Source organism: Platalea leucorodia, assembly GCF_965183815.1.
Source record: "Platalea leucorodia genome assembly, chromosome: 6".
Lineage (NCBI taxonomy): Eukaryota > Metazoa > Chordata > Aves > Pelecaniformes > Threskiornithidae > Platalea > Platalea leucorodia.
In genome coordinates, this window is record NC_138828.1 from 65,974,723 (window position 1) to 65,997,000 (window position 22,278).

The 22,278-nt window shown below is 34.3% G+C and overlaps 1 protein-coding gene across 2 annotated transcripts in view; it reads right to left on the reverse strand.

Annotated features, from left to right (window-relative positions):
• Nucleotides 1–22,278, reverse strand: part of TBC1D19 (TBC1 domain family member 19) — a gene marked incomplete at its 5' end in the record, with an annotated part of 52,311 nt that overhangs the window by 15,223 nt on the left and 14,810 nt on the right. For both annotated transcript variants that reach the window (XM_082315081.1, XM_082315080.1), the window contains 7 exons: nt 8,309–8,421; nt 10,632–10,670; nt 11,476–11,548; nt 12,398–12,508; nt 14,555–14,601; nt 15,504–15,567; nt 16,534–16,608. In XM_082315081.1, coding sequence (XP_082171207.1) covers nt 8,309–8,421; nt 10,632–10,670; nt 11,476–11,548; nt 12,398–12,508; nt 14,555–14,601; nt 15,504–15,567; nt 16,534–16,608 — 522 coding nt within the window. The remainder of the gene's footprint in view (nt 1–8,308; nt 8,422–10,631; nt 10,671–11,475; nt 11,549–12,397; nt 12,509–14,554; nt 14,602–15,503; nt 15,568–16,533; nt 16,609–22,278) is intronic.

The following is a 22,278-nucleotide window of genomic DNA, read 5'->3' on the forward strand; positions in this document are numbered from 1 at the left end:
ATTATCATCATCAGTCTGAGACACAACTTTAATTTATATTTAAACTAACAAAGCCCATTTTTAACAATTAAAAAAAAAAAAACACAAGAAAAATCATAAGCATGTATTCAGCTGAAAACCCCACTGCATAATTTATGAAGCATTCTATCACTGTTTATTCTAGCTTAAGCCCTAAGAAATGAGGCAGATATTTGAGACTTAAATGCCCTCCCCTTTAGATAATTAGTAAAATGCAAATGAAGGAACTAATTCAAACCAAAGATCCATATCTTCCAACCCTTGGGTCTCTACAGCTAAAACTTTTTCAGTGCTCAAAATCATAATTTTTTTTTCTTTGTTACCCTCTATTTTCACGCACCTCTCCATTAATAGTTTCTGTCATATCTTCTAGCATTAGTGAGTTGCTGCATATATGTGATATTTATCTAATATGAATCTCTAAATGGTATAAATTTGTGAAAAGATGACATGAGAAATATATAAAAAAATCTTGTGAAGAATACAAGGAATGCAGACCTTTTTTTAAACTCCCATTATTTCCTGAATGTCTACAGAACATACACAAGGGTGAAATGATGGGGAAGTATCAGAACAAATACTTCTCTGCTTTTGCTTATTCTATCCCTTTCTTCTTAGAAAGAGCTTGCAAAAGGAAATATCGCACTATCATGTAATTCCTAAATCCCTAAATACTTCTCTGTCACTATGCCTACAACTGAATAACACGGTTTCAGACTGAATACCACAGTTTCAAATGGATTTGGAATAAATATATAAACTAAAACAGCAGTCCCAAAGCTCCTTCCCACTTTACAAAACTATTTTGATTTCAACGTGTCTCTACAGGCACCACACAAATGCTTGTATATTCCAAGTTTTACGTAATATTTACTGCCCATTTCTTTGCAAAAAAGGTAAGTCTGGAGTAAGGATTTAAAGAACAAATGGGAAGAAAGATGAAATTTTGAGAGGGAGAGAATAGAAAAAAAGTGAAGGGAAGTCTAGGGAACATTGTAACTGTTCTTTGTATTAATCCCAAACTGAGAAGTGGTGAATATTATACACTTAGAAATTATTAGAATTAATACGTTATTAGACTGTTAAGTTGAAATGAGGACAAAAGCTGTATTTATTAAGTACTGATAACTACCACAGAGAAAATATTTACATTTTTCTTTCTGAGAAATAAAAAGGGGAGGTATAAATAGTACACTATTTCTTTACGAAGGATCAGACACAAATATTTACTAAATGTAAATTAATGGCAGTATGAATGTATCACTGCTCTTAAGAGCTACAGAGAACTACTCTAATATTGAAGTCACAATTTTAAAGCATCAATACTGTAGTCAATTAAGTGTAACACTGCCAAATGAATAATGTCTAAAGTTTTATTTTTTCCATCTCAAATGACTTTATATATTAGAACAGAAGGAGCTAACAAAAACCCCTTCTTCTTCATGCTAAGGAGATTGCATGATTAACTGTTTCTGTTGTACATGGAAGTACTCTTGCAGAAGAAATGGTACAATGAAACTCATGGCTACAAGGGTACTAGATAACGCAACTACTAATTTATTGTAACTTGGGAAAGAGATTCTAACAACCTCATGGTTTCCTGTTATCATTTCCTAGTTTTCAATTCTCTAGAACTGCCTTGAAATTGCTAAAGGCTGTTTGAAAGCGGGAGAAAAAAGCGCTATGAAGGAAGAGAGTAATCTTTTGCTACACACATATAGAGCACACTTTAAATTTATATGCAGAAACGAGTTTTCGTCTTAAAATACTTTTCCCTGAGGTCACACGGTGGCTACAAGCCACAAGTTGACATTATCACTAGTCCAATATTTTGTACTAACCTTTTCCTTCCTGAATTAGGAAGCCATTCAATTATGTTTTACATTTGCTACACAAGTCCTGTTATTATTAAAATTATTATAAAACCACAACTAAAAAGTAATGACGTAAGTACAGGGTCCATTCATCTTAACAGTCAGAATAACTTGATATTAGGTTGAATTGCTGCAGTTTTATTCGCACTTAGAATAGACTTAGTGATTTGGCATGCAAGGAATGACTTCACTGCATGTATGAAGAACAGATTTCTGTACATGAAAAAAAAAATTCATAAACAATGCTCTACTGTACCGACATCATGAGTTTAGTTTCAGTGCAGTTTTGTTTATGGCATCATACTGAACTATGATTGCTATGTTATTAATCTCTGAAATATTTACTAGCTTCCTATGCCTTAATTCAACTGCATTATTAATTGAAGTGTAAAGAATCATGTCAAGTGCCATTATGTATAAATTAGTTTAGTATAGCCAGTGAACAGTATCTTCCACAGAAGAAAAACAGAAAAACATTGAAAAACATATAAATGAAATAGTTTAATCAGAACAGAGTATTTACTATTTGTTAATCCAGAATGACACATGTATTTAAAACATTTTGTAAAATTTCTTTTTGTTTTAGCAAAGGAATCAATAAAGCTGAAGTGTAGAAAATTCCCATTTCTCACCCTTCAGACTTGCGTACCGATTTAAAAAAAAAAAAACAACTTAATTAGAATATAGGGCAAATATTGCCTGAGTTAGAACAGAGATTTGAATCTCTTAGCCAACAGGATGTACAATTTCTGAAAAATACATCCTTCCCAATTTTCCTCCTTAATTTGTTTTAATTGGTGTAAATATTTCAAGCAGTTAAAACAGTGGTAAGAATAAGTAACCTGACATTTAGGGCACTGTCTCAAAAGAGAGAACAACTGCGCTCAGATTCTTCAGCAACTCGCAGAAACTGAATGGAAGTTCTTTATAATTCAGTTGAATACTTTCTTCAGTATGACTTTAAATAAAAAGTGTAAACAGTTTATCACCTTTTCTTTTTTCACAAATAATAGTTTCTCCTTTGCTCTTACAAAAACCCACTAGGCCAATTTGGTCACTTCTCAGAAAATAAAACACTGTTTGCTGCTGCTGTTATAATTTCAGCATGAACTAAAATTTCAAACACAACTCAAAACTCTACTCTGAAAAAATGAATAGTAAATTTACATTGCAATCATTAGCAGAATAAAACAGTACTTAAATATTTTAACAGTTCAATAATTTAGTAAAAAGACCAGAAGGCCAAGCTGTCCACCTGAACTAGAACTCATGACAAAAAGTTTGGGAAACAAATCAGAACTTTTAAAAAGGGACTTGCAATGCAAAAACAATCATAACCATTCTAGGAATAATGTTTTTAATTGATTACTTGTTATTCATTTTCTCTTCAATTGTGATTGTTGTAAAATGCAAAATGAAAACAGGGCTTGGGAATCACACTGGTTTTTCAGACGCAACTTGGCCACAAGCAGATCTTGCCCATGCCTCTTAGTAAGACAAGAGGCTTGTGATTCATGCTGTATTAATAAATGTATTCCTTATATCTGAATCATAAACAAGATTGGTCACAGATTTGCTTTCAAGCCACATGACCCTTTTGCTCAGTGATCAGTTTTTCTCACTTACACAGTGACAAATGTTTTTAAGAGCCTCACTCAGGCTTCAAAAAAGATTCAAGTCTTGGTTTTTTTATTGGTTGTGTTTCTTCCTCCTAATGAGACAACTGACTCTTACCAAGTTTCAGGAGTGCCCAAAAATGTGGTAGGTTTCTTAGCCTAAAATGTTTTCATTTATAAAGCTAAAATCTTATCATTTTCATCTGATTCAACCTTTCTTCTCTGTCTGCCAAATCTTAACGTAACCTTGATTTGTAAGCTGTTTACTTTTCAAAAATGTGTTGCATTTTTATATAGACGATAGCTTTTATCAAAATAATATTGATTATTTTGATATTGATTACTATTTTTTTTTATACTGCACCTCCAAACACACTCATCTTTCCAAGTTGAAACAAAGTACACTTTGGGATTGCAATGTCCATCCCTCTTGATCTTACAAAGCCACATACCGAAATTTCCACCCAAAAAACTCATACTCTATCCACCTGAGAGCATAAGGAAAAGGGAGCTCTGAAAGTAGCTCGCAGGCAAGAGAGAACATATCTTTCAGCAGTACCCAGCAAAGCTAGTTTAAGCAGAAGCTGGTGACTCACCTTTTTTGAAATTAAGGTTTGGGTTACTCAGCAGCCTCTGTGCAGGCACAGTCCACCTGTGGCCTGTCATGAAATCCCTGGCACAGGAGCTGCACTGTCACTGCTGAACTGTAGGCAGCTCATGATTCATTTTTATGTTACCCTCACCATTTGATTGCACTGTCTATACCTGCCTCTCAAATCTAATACAAGAAATGGATGGGTGAAGCATAGAACTAGGAATACGAAGAAAGATTGACATTGGGGAGTCTAGAAAGGAGACACTAAGATTTGTGGGAACTGGATGAAGCCTAAAGAATGGCAATCACCATTAATTAGGTGAGCTGTAGATTTTGGAACAGAAGTACCAGAAACAAGTACAAAACAAAAAACTGAACAGATTACATAAAGAGATAATGGACAAGAGAGCTAAAGAAAGTCCCCCCTGGCAAATCCTGGAAGAGGATCCAAAACTTATTCTCCTTTTACCAGACACCTGTGAAATCTACTCGTAAAGTACATCCTTCTCCAAAGATGATGACAGTTCATTACTGCTACTGGCTTCTCAGCTGTTTGAATGGTGCAGCAGGTACCTTCAGCTACTGATCCTAATCTAAATAACCCTATTGATAAGGCATAGAGTTACATCATGCTCCATTGTGAACTTACCACCTCACCTATTTATTAAGTTTTTAAACCTCGGAAATTACATTCAGTAAAAGCTGTAGTAAAGCAAGGCATTGCTAATTTCTGCATGCTGGAATTTTCAGAATTAAGATTGATTCTCAACCCATTAACTTATAAAAATTGGAGGAAAAAAGCCTGTAAGATAATGAACAATTTTGGTTTTTAAGCACTGCTTGAATAGCATGCAGTGAATAAACAAGAGGGTAACACACTGAACAGAAGGAAAAAATAATATTAAACAGATTCTCAGTAAGTGTGTGCCATCTGTTTTGTGCAATCAATGAGGCAGACATCCCACAGGAAAAACTGATTTTGTGATTCAAGAGCACACGATAAAATATATATATACAGCAAATTCGACTGTTTGCACAGACAATATTAACTGTGACATTGTTTAGCTTTTAAATGTTTGACTTTGCAACCTTAAAAATGCCCTGTTAACACAGTTTCTTTAAAATGTAGCATTACAAATGAAAACTAATAAACAATTCATTGCCAGGAAATGTGTTTATGCATTTCTAAATAACCCTGCATATAGAGCTTACAGTTTATCATTTTTATGATTACGATGCTAGATTGCTAGTATCACCCCTTGTTTGGCTGTATATTAGCTTTATACAGAGGCTGAGCTTTACTGAATAAAATTTCCCAACAACAATATTGGATGCTAACACACACAACGCTGCCCATACCAAACCCTCAATAATGTTTTACATTAAAGAAAGGAAATTCACAGTCCTTATGAGTTATAGATTCATACAGCTATAAATGTAGTAGAACCTAAACTGCAAATCAGAAATATTACAGCAAGAAATCTCTGCAACCACACAATTCAACTTCGGCAGAGAAACACTACACAAGAGGTAGAGAAAAAAAGTGTTAGATAAACCAATAAAGTCTATGTGAAATACAGCAGATCATAAAACAGCTACATGTATCTGAAAACTGCTTTGCTATACATTACAAAAAATAAAGTGGTATATTCAGTGTATGCAAGAAGAATGTCTCAGGGTGTTCACATTCTGGCAGTAGTTACAGCCTTCTGTGAAACGCTAGTAAATGCAATCCTTAAAATGAACTATGGACATTCAGCTTATAACATAGCTATAGTAACCGATGTCCTATCCTACCTGATCCATGGGCAGTCTGCTAGGTCTGTCAGAAAGCCTATCCCTTTATTGCATTTGTATTTTTAGTACCAGTCCAGAAAACAACTGTAACTTAGAGCCCAGGATAACAAATACTATACTATGCTATGCTAAAATAGTCTTGGAAAATAAGATAAAAGCCTCCAATAGCTGTTACGTTAGAAGATACAGTTTCAGTTTAGCATGATAGAAAAACAGTCATATGCACTTACATCAACAGCCTAGATGATTTTCTCCAACATAGTACATCTTGTCCACAGACATGATAATTTCTGTTCTTTGTGGGGAGAGAGGGTGGATTTTGTATTTTACTGTTTTCCAATCCTTTATTTCAACAATCTCAAAGTAGTGACAACTTTGCAATCTGCATCACTTCATCCATCCTTACTTACCACTTTTCCTTGATGTTACCATTACCATTTTCCAGCCACTTATCATCATCTTTCTCAAGTTCTTTCAGCATCATCACAAAATATTGTCTCACCAATAATTCCCTGCACATAGTCTACTTAGTTGAGTCTCAAGGCTCTGGCCCTGTAAAATGTCTCCTAAAGAATATCTACTGCACTGAATCTCAGAATACTACATGCGTATATGGTTTATTTTTCTTCTTCATCCATAGTTGATGAGCATCACTTGCTAATTGCATAGAAAGTTATCTCAAGGTAAAATATTATGTCAACGAGAACAGATAAGCTGCCCTGACATAAGTGTCCACATGCATCCTTGCAGTAAGTTGGAGCTGAATTACCATTTATTACACAGTAAAGGCACATACATGAGCACTTGTGATCAAACAGCTAATGTACTGTTCTCTAGCTTACCTAACAGCAAATTGAGTTAATACTCTTACAGCAGAGAATAACCTTTCGAGAAGCTCTAAAATATTCACATTTCATGCATAGTATAAACACATATTAAAAACAAGTATAAACGACAGTTAACTTTTAAGGGACCTAACAGTGTGGCTGACAAATACATCAAGAGACAGACATAGCCTGTTCCTCTTTAAAAAGGGTAACTGTTGAAAATTGTCCATGTGAATTTCAGGAAACAGATTTTAGTAAATCTATTTCTGTAACAACTCAGCTTTACATGAGCATAAAATGAAATATTTTATCATTTTTCTGATTATTATCTTGACTTTCAGTCATCAAAACAGAATACTTGGCTTTTTTATTAAATTATTTCATTTTCCACATTAAGATAAAAATGCTCTTCGAGCACGCAGCATTTAACAGAATATAAACAGATGCAATGTAACCAACATTAATTTCACACCTCTAATATTCCTGCTCCCATAACGAGAAAGACTTCTAAAATTCAAGTTATCCTGATAATTTAAAATAACTTAAATCTAGTGTTGAGCATCTTAAGTAAGATGTATAAAATCTCATTATTATTTCAACAGCTCTTTCTTCTACAGAAAATTCAGTCTTTTATTTACTAGAAAGAAAAGCCTATTTTATTTTTTCAAAAACGAATAAACAAAATAATTCTAATACCAGACCAAATAACTTCAACTCCTTAGGTAAGCTGTCAATGAACAAGATTTACATTCATTTTTAAGGGCAAGATCTTATGACTGTACTATGTAGTTACCAGTAAATGCCCCAGTATTACAAGAAAATGGCTACATCCTCAAGGGACATGAGATACTATAAAATTCTCACGTTTATGAGCAAGTATGTGTGTTATTTACATGTATGCATGTTATTTTTTATTGCAATGAAAGCCTTGCATCAAAGTCTTCACAATTCTGCAAAGATTTAAATAGGGATTTAACTCTTTATGGCATATTAGATATACTGACTATAGCATGTCTTCGGATACTGCAAAAGATTTCATTGTTGAGGACTTGAGTCAAACATAAGGTACTATGAAAAACTGCTGCTGTACAAGGGAGTATGAAAACAAGCCACATCTTACATGTGCATGTTCCTACATGCAATAATATATAAAGCAATTTACAATGTACATGAGTATGACGACAGGTTCAAATAGTCAGGAAAAAGGTATAGCACATCTTTTTATAAAACTTAGCAAAGATAAGAGAGTTTCAGTCTTCTTTCCAGGACTTTTTTCTTGTCCCCTTCTGAAAAAGTCAGCACTACATCGGAAAACCTCAGGAGCTAGCCAGATCAATTGAATAGTTTGTTCTACAGTATTTTGCTCATGTATCTGTTAAAAAATTAGGGAAGAGCCTAAAAGACTTCACCACAGCATGGAGTTTTTTACAGGCACGTGCATATTTCTCATAAAATGTTTATCAGTTTCTGTGACAACTCAGTAGGGCACTTATATTTTGGAAAAAGGTCACTAGAAGATACTTGCTTGCACTTTTGTGTTTTCACCTAGTCTTCATATTTTACTCTTACTTTGCTCCTTACCTCTGGCTGATTAGAAATATTGAGAATGAGGGCCCACAGATCGGCTCGGAGTGCTGTTGGACATCCCTGACGAACATATTGTTGAGCTGCAGCACTATCTTGCTCTGCTAAAACTGTTAAGAAACAAAGCAGGTAATGAATTGATGTAGTTTAAGACTTCCAAAATTTATCAATTTATCAAAAACTTTAATTTTTAACTTTACAAACTGGTTTATCATGCTGTAATCATTAGCTAATGGGAAAACATCTAAAAGGTCTGGTTTTCACAATGCAATTTTGAAGTAGTTCCCTGGGAAACAAGGCAATTGATATGAATTGATATAAGCCACGAAGATGGTGAAGGGTTTAGAGGGGAAGCCATATGAGGAGGGGCTGAAGTCACTTGGTCTGTTCAGCCTAGAGAAGAGGAGACTGAGGGGAAACCTCATCGCTGTCTACAGCTTCCTCACAAGGGAAGGAGGAGGGGCAGGCGCAGATCTCTTCTCCCTGACGACCAATGATAGGACCCGAGGGAACGGCAGGAGGATATGCCAGGGGAGGTTTAGGTTGGACATTAGGAAAAGGTTCTTCACCCAGAGGGTGCTGGAGCACTGGAACAAGCTCCCCCAGGAGGTAGTCACGGCGCCAAGCCTGACAACATTTAAGAAGCATTGGGACAACGCCCTCAGACATATGGTGCAAATTTTGGGTTGTCCTATGCAGGGACAGGAGTTGGACTCGATCATCCTTGTGGGTCCCTTCCCACTCAGGACATTCTATAATTCCATGAATAAGCAAGGCTGCACTACCTTCTGTCATAAAATAGCACTGAGTATGTATCTGCCCTGACGTGACTTAAGAGAATGAGGTCTGGAATTATAAATCTATTTAATTGATTCCTCTCTCCTTTCCTCTCTTCTTAAATACTGAAGAGACCAGTCTGCCAATTTTCTGTTTAACCTGAAGAGCTCTAATACAGATGGCGTGTGATCCTTTTTTCCTAAATGAAGAGGGCAAAAAGAAAAAACATTCCTACGTTCCCCACAAAACTTCAGAAAACACTGTGATTCATCTCAATGTCCACGAGTGCTTACCTTATTGTTTCTTACTGAGACACAAAATACTAAAAAGTCATTTGCTATATACAAGACGGGTTTTACTAAATACAATAAAGAAAATTCCTCAACCTTGGCAATACATCTAATATAAAAACAAAATCAATATATTAGTGGCAGCCAAAGATATAAGCAACACCCAACAGAGCATGCAGTAGGATTCCCACTGAATGAACTGAGATTTCAGTTTATGGTCAAGACTCTTGACTTTTGTTTTTACAAAATTTTATGTCTTTGCATACAGGAAAATCTAAGACAATCTCTGTAATAGAGGCTGCTCTACACAGACAAGAGACAAGGAGTAAGAATTACATCGTGGAGTTGAATGACTGGGTCAGGAAGTCTGGATGGGGAGTTTATTTGGAAGAACAGAAAAAGAACATAGAGATGGATGGTACCCTAATGAGTTGCTCTTGGATCAGAAAACAGACGATGAGGGATAGAAGGAGGATCACAAAAGGAGAAGTAAGTAAGAAAGGTCACTGTTTTGTTATTGCAACAAAAAAAAGAGATGAGGACTTTTGGGATGGTACCAACTATTTTTTTCTTTGATGGTGATAATGTTCAGCAGGAATCACAAAAGACAGTAAGGAGCAGATATTGATGGATTTCAAACATTCCTTGTCTGTTTCTTCTATAAGTGAACTTAAGCTAATAAATGATTGTTGCTTTTATCTTTCCCTTTCTCTTGTAGGTTATTTCTTAACCTACAAAAAACCCCAGAACTTCTTCAGAAAAAGCAGTATACAAACAAGTGCATTTTCCTTGCTGGCTAAGTATTGCAATACTTAGCAAGTTCTGCAATTGCAAATAACAATTAAAAAGACTGTTCTGATGCACAGGAGTAAACCCCATTACACTAATGAGAACTGTGTGTGCAGAGAAGGGAGTCCAGAGTCTTTTGATTTAAAAATGAAATTCAGTAGTGGCATAAGTTATCACCAAAAAGTTATGTCTATGCTTCCTATTTCATTTTTAATGAAATATCTGTAAAGTTTTTTATCTGGTAGCTACTGGTAGACTGCAAATGCTTGCTTTTCTGTCTCTGTCTGAATTACAATGGTATTACTGACTGTCTCTGTCTAAATTACAGTGGTATTACTGACTATGCTTTGCATTAGTCTGTCTAAATTGTTAAAATTCTAAAAGGTATACGTAATTGAGACAGAAATTTACTAAATGTATTCCTAACTATTCACAGTTTATTAGAGATGAAAACAGATCCATACCTTTCTGTCCAACACGTACATGTTCATTTTCAAAGAACTCTAGAAAATAAAGAAATAGAAAAGAATGGCAAAAATTAAATTAAAAAAAAAAGATACTTCAGCTAGTAATGTATTTTATATTTTTACTACACACCACTACATGCAGCTGATTTTTATTGCTAATGTCACTAAAAATTAACCTGCATCAGCATCAATGCTCTTTTTCAAAAACTAAGAAGAAATAATACTACAGAATTTTTTCTTGTCTGAAGGACACAAATACCAAAGTAGCACTATACTGCACGAACCTAGACTTTCAATTAGGTAAGTTTCTATTTGAAAAGAAAAATCATTTGATAATGTTTTCCACTTTTATATGGAAAGACCATTTTAACACCTGTTTCTACAACAATAAATGCATACACAGCAAAACAACAGAAATTATGCACTATTTAAGCTACTGATTATTATTGTAGGGATATTTTGTGTAATCTTTTCTTAAAGATAGTTATTTAAAAGATGTTTCTATATATGCCTATCTGTTAGTTGGCTTAACATTTATTCCTATTTTCTGTATTTTTGGAGACAGGCAATTTTGTTCTCTAGATCCTGGTCTTCAAACACACTGAAATTAACATATTTTCAACTTAAAGTGATGATTTTAAATATTTTCCAAATCTGACCCTTCGTATTTGCAATGTTTTCTATTATTAGCTTTATTTTACTAAGAAAATCACTACAATCATAGTTACAGAACAAACATTTATGGTTTGTTATGGAAAAAATACACAAATTACTTGATAATTGCAAAGTATTCTACTCATTAGTATTCTATTTAAATGACTGAAGCACAGCATTAGCTAACCAGGAGGCACTTGAGCTGAATCATCAATCCCCAGCTGTCCTATATTTAAGCCTAGTTCACTGAAGTCTTCTTTCTGAAAAGAAACAAAACCATAAAACAGTAATTAACAATGTTTAATTCTCTAAATCACTAGAGATTTCTTCTGAAAGGCTTAATGCGAGTATTTTCTAAACCAAACATAGTTCTTTTAAATGCCTATATATGAAATATGAGTTCAGGTTTTTAAAGAGAAGAATGTCACATCAATTCTTACTCTAGTTTTAGTTATAGGCCCCAGTTTGCATGTCAACTATGAGCTACACCTGGATGTAATAAAGTGGTGAATGAAAGATTAGGTTAAGGATATCTAATTCCCAGCTCTTTCCCAACCCAGGTGCAAGTGTTTCTACTAGCATAAAATCCTCAAGAGACTTATCAGTGAAGCATTAAGAAGAGCTCTCCTATTTTCCAATTATAATACTAGTACCCAAGCATTTCCTTTCTTTTACAATTTAACAATAAAGGGATTTAAAATTACTTTGAGAACAAAATTAGAAGTTAACTGATTGTCAGGTTACTGATCTTGTACAGCATCAAGTATAACTGTAGAGTTAAGATAAGCTACATATTTAAAGTTTTCTTGTACAGAAAGAAAATGAGTGAGTAACATGTACAGAAGTATATTTTTGGCACAAAATAAAAAAAATGAAAACTTCCCTACTGGCAGATTATTTACTGTTTATGTTTTACTTTTCATTAAAAATGTCTTTTCATAAAACTTTTTTTATGCTCTGTGTTTTAACTACATGTTTAGATTGATTTTCACTTTCAAAAGGAGAAACTTATTGTGATATTAATATTCTTTCTTATTGTTTAGAATGTTATTCATTAGCAAGGCAAAATAATTCTTACAGAAACCTCTTGTAAGAAAAAATATACTTACCAATTCTGGAATATCTTTAACTTTTAGAGGAACCTGAATTAGCCCCAGATGGTTTCTGAAACTAGGATGTTCTCCATTTTCATAATTTGGGTTTCGAAGATTCATCAGTACCTTAAAAACAGCAGCTCTGTCATTCTTTGCATATATTCAGAAATTTACATTCAGAACTCCTCTTAACATTATCAGTATTACAAGCAGTACATTCAGCATAAAACCATTTCCTGCAACTACCAGATATATGGGCCCAAATTATATCTCAACGTTTTCAAAATCAAGAAGGAGCCAAATTTTTAAGGAAGCAAACATATTCTACTTTGAAAAGTAAGCTCAAATTATGAAATAAAAAAGCAGAAATCATTTTTTATATATGGCATTAAGTGCTGGCTACATAGTAATGTCTCAACTAAAATTCACTTCCTCATCAAAGCCATTCAAACGCTAAGAGTATATTTCTGATGGGTACAATATCCAGGATATTCTTCAGTATTACTTTTTTCTGAAAGAATTTTTATCCATATTCTTACACTGGCAATCCTATGTAGCTTTCAATCCAAGTGCTACATAATTTGCTACTAAAATAATTCCTTACTAAATAACAATACACCAAAATACCGTATTTCATTTAAGAAAAAAAATAAATTACAGAATTGAAAACCTAAAGTAAGGATAAAATTTAAGAGACAAGGAATCATAATGTCAATATAAGTAACTTTGATCTATAAGGGAATTTACAGTCCCTTACATACTGTTATTCCATGGGTATAGATTGTGATAATATAATGTTGAGCTGGCAAGGCTTCTTTCTAAGATGAGTTTCCAGCTCTTATGAAATTCTTCTACAACATCCTACCTCTACAATTCTCAGTCTTGTAAGTATATTTATACCATATAAACTCACTGACAGACTTCTAAATTAAAAGATTAATGTAAGAAACTGCAAACTCTGGAAAGAAAACAGTATAAAAGAAAAAAAAGAGTGACTTTGAGGGTGACTGGATAAAGGTAAAACGAAGATGGATTTGTATATTTAATCTTGAATCTGTAAATAACTTGGCTGTAAGTACAGTGATGGAAAACAGAATAAATTAAAAATTTCCAATATTATTATCACTAACTGAACAAAAGGAGCTCTTTAGAAATGTAATAAAATGGACAGAAAGTTTATTGTTGGATTCAGAAATGCATTCACAATTCATAACCATGAAACAATTTACACTTAAGTCAGAAATACTATAAATCTCTTCTACCACAACAAAAGACATTTCACTAAACTTGCACTGAATCACATCGGAATATTAATACATTAATTCTGACTGATAATTCAGTATTAGACTTATAAGTTTTATTCTGTAAATTAGGAGGCCACCTTAACTCTATAATTCTACACTGTCATCATGCTCTAGACTATTTGTTTCCTGTATAACTCACAGGATATACAGATACTGATCTTTTAAATTTTATTTTCAATCACATTTTAATCCAAAATCTCCTATTGTGTCACCATTAAGTTCACTGTCATCAACAATGTTTATTGTCCACCATCCATGTCTATTCTAGGCACAGCTGGTAAAGCAAGTTCTGTTTTACTAAGACCTTCTGTGCTTGAACCATAGAACATGATGAGTAATACTGTCATTTCTGACTTTAAAGATTCAGCAGTCACCATTTTTTTAATGGTTTGGTTTGATTATAGACAAAAGCCTCCAATTTCCACACAGTTCTGTTTCATGTTTGATTTTTCACAATCTTCATAGATGACCTACAATTTCAACTGCATACAGGTCTACTATCTACCACCAACAGTCTATCAGCTTCGCATACTGCAATTTATCAGCTTTACGTATTGCAATTTAAAACGTAAAATGATTTGTGAAATCAGTTGGACAATTGCTCTCAGAGGAAAAAAGTTAGCTCCAAACTGATTGTTCTTTGGAGAAAGTGAAGTTTACCACAAATATAATTTAAAAATGAAGTTAAAAAAAGAGACAATAGCATTTTGTTTTGCAAACAAAACACAGAGTCATAGAAAACATGCCAAATTTCACTTGCTATAAAGGACAAATTGTCTGAAATACACTTATTTATTTTTCCCACTTCACATAAAAGACTATAATGGATGCAAGTCAATGGCTGAGTCATTGTTTCATAAATGCTTACCTCAAGAAAATCTTTAGGTGCATAAACAGGCCGGAAGAGACTTAGATCTGAAATAAGATTTCAATGATGCTATGTTAAAATCAAGAGATGAAAAAAGCATGCAATTTTCCCATACCTGTACCACAGTCTAGCAATTTCAATAACATATTAAAGCAAAGATTAAAATAACATTATCACAGATATCATGGCTACAACCACCACGTATTCTCCAAGATTATGCTACTGTTAGTGCCTTAGTTTTGTAAACCCCAAGTAAGTGAGCAGTAGTCACAGGATGCTTTTTACTTATTGTACGTAAGTCTGTAGATTGAACCATTCTTAGACATGGGAGAGAGACGATATTCAAAAGAGGGTTTTTCTTTAACAGCATAGATTGTGGAATTAAACGTACTGCTGTCGAACAAAAAATAGGGACTAGTCATAAACAATCCATGAAAAGTATTTGCCATCGCAGAGACGGTACTGCGATACAAACTAGTACCTTTGCAAAATCATTTATTTTAAGGAACTTGGATATGAACTAACAAGGCAGTTAGCCTTGCTCTCCCAAAGGATAATATGACTGACTATTCTGTGCAAGTGTTATTTTTATCTTTTGTTAATAAAACATCCGAGCTTAATTATCCATAGTTCTGAACATTTTCTTTCTATCTGCATGAGCTTACACTATAAGGAGCACTGCCCTAGCTGTATAAATCTCTAAAGCACTGCAATGAGGAGTATTATACCATAACCTCTCAGTGATGATTCAAAGTTAGTACAAGAACTTGAAACAAAATAACAATGAAATGAATATTTATTTACATATAGTGACACATTACCAATGAGAAAAAAGATTGAAATCAGTTTATCTTGAAGTGATTATGTTAATCTTTGACTGATAAATAAGATGCATATGCTATTCTTCTGTGTACAAAAATTTAACGCACGTAAATTTAGTTGACCTTACCTGGCTCATCAGTTCCCATTTCATTCCATTTATTAAGCAGTTCTTTCTGTTCACTTACAGGCCTCTGAAAGGCACAAGAAAGTAACTCTTCTTTTTTTATCAGAATGAGTAAAAACATGCCTATTTCAAATACATAAATTAATGTAACACTTTAAAAAATAGATTGCGCTAGCAACACAAACTTATTTTGCTTACAAATTATCCCCAGCCTGAAGGTATATTCTATTGTAGAAAGTCTAAGTTCCAGTTCAAGGAAAAAAGGAGCGTATTAAATAGTTTCATGTGTTTACTAATGGACTTTAGGCTATTTAGTAGTCAGTATCATATTACTGAAGATTTACTGCTCATTCCATAGAGCTGTTTGACTTTGTCATCAAATTCCTGTCCCTGGCACAGTCATGAAAAGCAAACACAGCTGCATCCTTTATCTCATATGATGAACCATAGAGGTTTTGCTACCTAGCATAGATATGCAACAGGAGAAAGATAAAGAACAAAACATTCTAACATTATTCCCCAATTCCCTGACCTTTAAAATTAAAGCTTCTAAATTAATAAAAACCAAAACAAAACAGAGCAAAATGAATGACAACCAAAATCAGCAATGTATCAGTACCTCTCTCTCCTAAAGTACCAGTTCAACTATGTCTTCTTCAGCACACACAGTATATCTATATTGCATACAGACTATGCAGCTAGAAGTAAGGCAGCTGAGTCTGCACACAAAAATGCTCTATTAAGAGCAATGAACATAGCAATTAACTTTCCAACATGCTGCTCCCTCAAGAGGCTAAGTACTGCACCAGCAAAGAGGAAGATCTGCCTATAGACTTTATCTTTTCCCAAGTTGAGCTGATGCATATACATTGCTACTATCCCTGAAAATTATTCTGTATTAAAATTATTTGGATGCTGGCCTTGCAGCTTTTGATAACCACGTGTAAAATGAACATTACGTTACAAGTGTGCAAGACGAGGCTTAATTTCCAAAAAATGTCAGTTTGGCAACAGAAAGTTAATAATACGTTACCTTCTGCGCTAATGGGATACTGAGTTCTGTGCACATGCTGTTTAGACTTTTTAGAATTCGCTTCTCCCAGCTTCCCTAAAGCACACAAAAAAAATTTATTTCCATGGAATTTCTTTTTCCTCCAATTGCATTTATCGTGTAATAACAAGCAGCTTTTTGAAGTTATGTATAAGAAAGGATAGAAAGAGTCACTGACTGACATCTGCAAAAACGTTAAGGGAATATTTACATGCTTGTTTAAATGGAAACAATAGAGCAAACAGATTTCATCATTTACATCACAATAAAGAACCAGAAAAATGAGTTGTTCATATTTCAGATGTCCAAAAAGCATGTATTTCACAGTTACTGATTTTTGACATATGCCTAATGATCAAGCTTCCTTATATATCAACATTTAACAAATTTGTCAAATAATTATAACCAGGGCAATCAACTGGGTACAGAGAATGCCTTCTCCACTTTGTGACCTGAAGAGAGTGCAAGCCTTTCTCCACCAAAGGTATCATAGATGCTCCCAGAAGTTAAAAAAGTTAGAAATTTGGTATTCTGTAATGCTCAAAAAAAAGTTCTTCTAAAATAATGTTCAGGAAATAGTTCTCTAATCAAAGAGAAAACCAGAAGCAGACAATACCTCAGTAGCAACTAGACAGCTTAAAGAACAATCAGATTCCTCTGACTATTGCATTAGACTCAAGCTTACCATATGGTACCTAATCCGTGGATAATTCCTCTGAAGTTAATGCCAACTAGTATTGACTTCCTAGTCAACTGACTTAGGATCTTGCTTCCGTGATTACAGCAGCACTGGTGGGTTTTATAATTAATTTAGTTTTCTGTGGATGATGAGTCAGGCCCTGACCAAATCAATGCAAAGACTCCTCTTAATGTAATTTAGCTCTATTTATTATTTGTAATTTGCTCTAGACACAAATTCTACAACAGTTAGTTACTGTCTAACCACATGTTCCTCAAACTTAAAAGTTCTGTCCTAAAGAGGCTGCAGTGTCAGGAAGCAAATGAAGGAAAGGGCAGATGTTCAAATGTTCTGTTAAAAAACAAAAATTATATCTTGTCTATAATTGTTTCATTTTAGTTTCCATTTACAGGATCCTCTCATGACTTTTTCCATCAAACGAAACAGCTATTTTTCACCAGAAATTTCTTCTCAAAATCAAGCCATCCCTTCACCTTCTCTCACATAAACGAAACAGATCTGAGTATTAACTGTAAGGAATGTTTTCCAAATTGCAGTGGTTTTTATAATATTCTGTATAATATTTTTATTTAACTGTATTAGCATATTCAAATGCCTTCCAGATGCTGCAGTTACACAACACCATGCCACAAACTGGTTATTCTCTCTCAGACGGGTGGTGTAGAGCATTTACAGTACCCTATTTTGCTGAGAAGTGGGGTTTTGTTGCTGAAAGAAATGAAAAGTGAGAGAGCACAAAGACTACTAAGCCATATAGGATAAGAAAGCAGAAACAAAGAGAGAATACAGAGGTGTTAGTAGCAGTTTAAAAAACAAAGTGAAATCATCAAGATCAAAATTAAGGGCAGGGGAAGAGCATGGATATGCTCCAAGATACAAAAGCTACAAAAGAAGCACAGAAGAGGCAGATGGCAGGTTTGCAAGACGGAGAACCAGCTCATTCCAAGGAGCAACGGAGGTCAATACTCTCGGTGTGACTGACAACTGCCAGACCAGACATTAAGCCACTTACTGCACTGGGGATGCAACATGTTAGTAATAAATCACTTCTGGATACTCATAAACTGTGCCATAATTCAGCCTTCAAGACTCTGCCCAGTAAAAGATGTTCAAATAAAAGCAACCAAGTCAAAACAAAAGTGAGGGTTACACAGCCTCTCCAAGCAAGATGGCCTCCCCTCTCCTCAGGACAGTGGAGTTACCTGCAGTGAGCAGAAACAGAACACAGTATCCTGGACTGAAATAAAAGCCAGAGGCAGAGTTCATAAAGTCATTTCATTGATGGGAACAATAAATTTTCCAAGATGATTCCTCTAATTTTATGAAGAAATGTAACACTAAGGAAACACGTTGCTGGGATTGCTATGGTTACAATGATAACCTTCAGTAAAACAGTTGAAACCGAGGAAGGCAATACTGCAATTTGGTAACAATTTCAAACATGTCTGTTACAAATCGGATTTATCTTATCCTGTAGCAAAGTCATTTATAAACTTTCGCTGCAGTTAAATGAAACTGGGTGGACAACAAATAAACTAAACAGAAATATGTCACAACTGCATAAACTAGCCAGGATTAGTTACAGTTTTTTCCACAATAATGAAGCCTAAAATTCTTTCAGAGTGCACCTAATAAGACCTACTCTGTGGGTAGAATTCAAGGTGTCTGGACACAGATTTCATTTGGTACATTTTCTCTAATGAAAACCTGTAAATTTCAAAAAGAAGAGAAATATGGAAACTATGTTGGTACTGCTCTCGTTCTGATGCTCATGAACTTTTCGTCTGGCCTCTGATAAGATGCATAGCTTAATTTAGGATGCAAGAAACCAAATCAATACATGGTCTAAAAAGAGATCTGAGTATCCCCTACTCCAACTTCTGTAACAAGAAACAGAAATTCTTTTAGGAATAATAAAAATATTATAAAATTTCTTTTGACTTTAATACTTTCCAAAGAAAACACCATTTTTCTTTATCAACTATTCAAGCACTCAAGTCTATTTTCTCAAAGAGATTTAGAAACTAGGAAAGGTGAATTGACTATTGAAGGAAGACAATTTAAGCAGATCTTCAGCAGTCACAGCATTAGAATATGTAGTATTGTCATTTTAATTTTTTCAGAGTCCACCAGTCTGTTTCAAGAAAGAAAATTAATAATTTAGCTGGGTTTTGTCCTTTAGGGATTATTTAACTCTTCTGGGAGAAATTAGGATATGGATAGGAACATCTCTGTTATACTTTAGAAAGTTCCTAGTACCCACGCTCCTATTGAAATTGACTGTAATGTTACTCTTATTTGAAATAGGACTGGGGAGTGCTTTAGCTCATAACTACAAACCTACAGGTCAGAATGCTTTTTTGATTGTGTGTCTGTGTAGCGTGTACAACATGGGGAATCTGGTCTTAGCTGGGAAAAAAAACTACCAGAATATCAATAGCAAATATAGCAAGGTAATTTTCTAATCAAGTCTGTTGTTTATGTATGGACTTTCTTCAAAATGCAAGATCTGAGAATAAACAAAGAGGAACATAGGAAAATTTAAGTACTGGGAGGAAAGGATTTGCCTTAGCAAAGCTCCACTTCAGTAAGATCTTCACAGATTTGGCTAGAAGCATGGAGGTAAAGAATCCAATGAAGCAAGGGACAAACAGATTAAAACACAGACAATTACAGTCTTCTTTCTTCCCAGAATTTGGAAGTGCAGCCCACCAGAGAACAATTTATCTTTTCACGTCCCTGTATTTTTAGATAACGAGCTGATGCTACTCAAGTAGAACACACTGAATTACCCTTAAGATATCCTTAAGTAGTACATCAGAATTCTCATTTTTGTGAATGCACTCCAGTACCCTGGTTTTCAGAACTGCCCTACCTTCAGGAAGGTATACTGTATCGCAAAGATCACCCAGAGTTGTTTCTGACTGTACAAATTTCAGATAAACCTATCTTTTTTTTCATTGGAGACAAATTTAGAAATAACGGAACAAAACTTTAAAGAAGATCAAGCAAGAATACGTATTATTAACTCAAACAACATGGGTTCTCCAGAGCCAGTAGAGTATCTCAGCTTCCTTTGAAGATAGCTAATTAACTTAATGTTGCCTCCCTCTGGAAAACAATACCTTTCCCACTCCTATTGTGGTAAGCAGTTGCTAGAGCGAAGCAGACCTACTCCAACGCAGAACTGGCTGCTCCTTTCCCGTTTTCCCACTCCTTACGCTTTGTAGCTAGACAATTTCTTATCCACCTATCACCTCCTTAAGTTTACTCATTTAATATTTCTCTCACAACCCTGAAAAAAGCTCCTGGCTTACAGCTAAAACTAGGAAGAAGGACCTGTATGGATTAAAACACAGTGGTGCAAATTTATAAATTATATATTATGGGATTGTCATGATAACAGTTCCTGTTGAGATTTACAGTGTTTGGTTTGTTGTGAACTTTGTAAAAGCTACACATGACACAATTAAAAGACAGCTTCGTAGGAGGTATCAGACTGTGGAAACACTTCCTAACATTTCTTTGGACTCAGATTCCTATGCTTCTCTTCAGCTCTTTATGCTCTTATTTTTATGTATGTTGTCCATTTCATTTCTTCATTGCTGTTTGCAGCAGCCTTGTCCTAAATCTCGCAAAGGCTTTCCCAGTGAACTCTGGGAGCAAAACAAACAGTTGAAGAGGTCTGCAATAATTTCACCTTATCAAAATGTAGAAATCAAAATAGTCAATACAGTAGTTCAGTGGATTCAGGAATGTTTCAACTCACATCAGTCTCTGCTGGGCACATAAAACAAATTAGTAAAGTTCAAATTTTTAATCCTAGAATCTAGTGCTAAAACTTTGCATTGAGATGCGTAAGTTTTAAGCAATAATTCTGCTCTTTCACAAGGTGGGAAGAGGTGAGCTATCCCCCCAAAATTGGAACCAGACCAAATAGCTCAGAAAACACCAGAGATGTGTAATAACCTGATATTTTAAAGAAAGGTCCTAAATGTTATATCTGACATTTTTCAGGAAACGAAACAAAACAAAGACCTAGTATTTCTCTGTCTGTCTCTGTCTAGGAAAGACCTAAACAATGCCAGACTAAAGCAGCTGTACCCAGTGATCTATCCCGACCCAAACACAGGTCCAGTTCTCCAGCACACGATTAGAAAATATACATTATGTTACATTAATATTCAAAGATATGTAAATATTAATGGCAGTACATTTTCTACACTGCACAATACCACAACTACATGAATAATTTACAGCGTTATTATGCATTGCCATTAATGCTCCATCCTTTCCTAGAAAGCTATTTTTCTTTTGAGGTAGTGAAGAGAATACAGTATAAAAACTTCAGTCTACCACCTAAGAATGAGCAAACAGAACCACCTTGAGGAGGAAAAGGGTTAATTATGAACATTTTAATATCCACTCTAGAAAAATACTAATATAGTTTTAATTACTGATTCAAAGTCATTCCAATAACTGGTATCAAAATAAGATGGTTTTCAGAGAGTATTACCCTTCTTTCCAGAATTCTGAAGTAGAGCAAAATTAATTAAGATAGAAAAGGATAAAGAAAATGTCAACGAGCTCATAAAAATGGAAACAGCACCTTAAACAGTGGCTGTGCATAATAAAAATAGGATATGACGTATATGGAAAACATTTTTTTCTACCAGGACGAATTTTGTTGATAGCACCAAAACATTCTCTTCCAACTGCTGTGATGCTAAAAGACAAATAAGGTGAAAAAATCTACCTCCAAATGAAACAAAAACAGTCTTCTACCTTCAAAAAATTAATTAGATTTCTGATACCTAATGGAAGTAAATTGGTACGTTTCCACTTTTATTTCTCTCCCAAAATGTATTAGCAACATCTATATTTGCATTTTAGCTACTTCCAAATATTTTAAACAAACAAAATCATGGAAACACTGTCTTTGTAAGTCTTTTACATTGTTTACTGCTCTTTAATCAAGAAGAGTAACAAAATAAAATCAAGTTGTAATTCAACTGATCTGATCATGA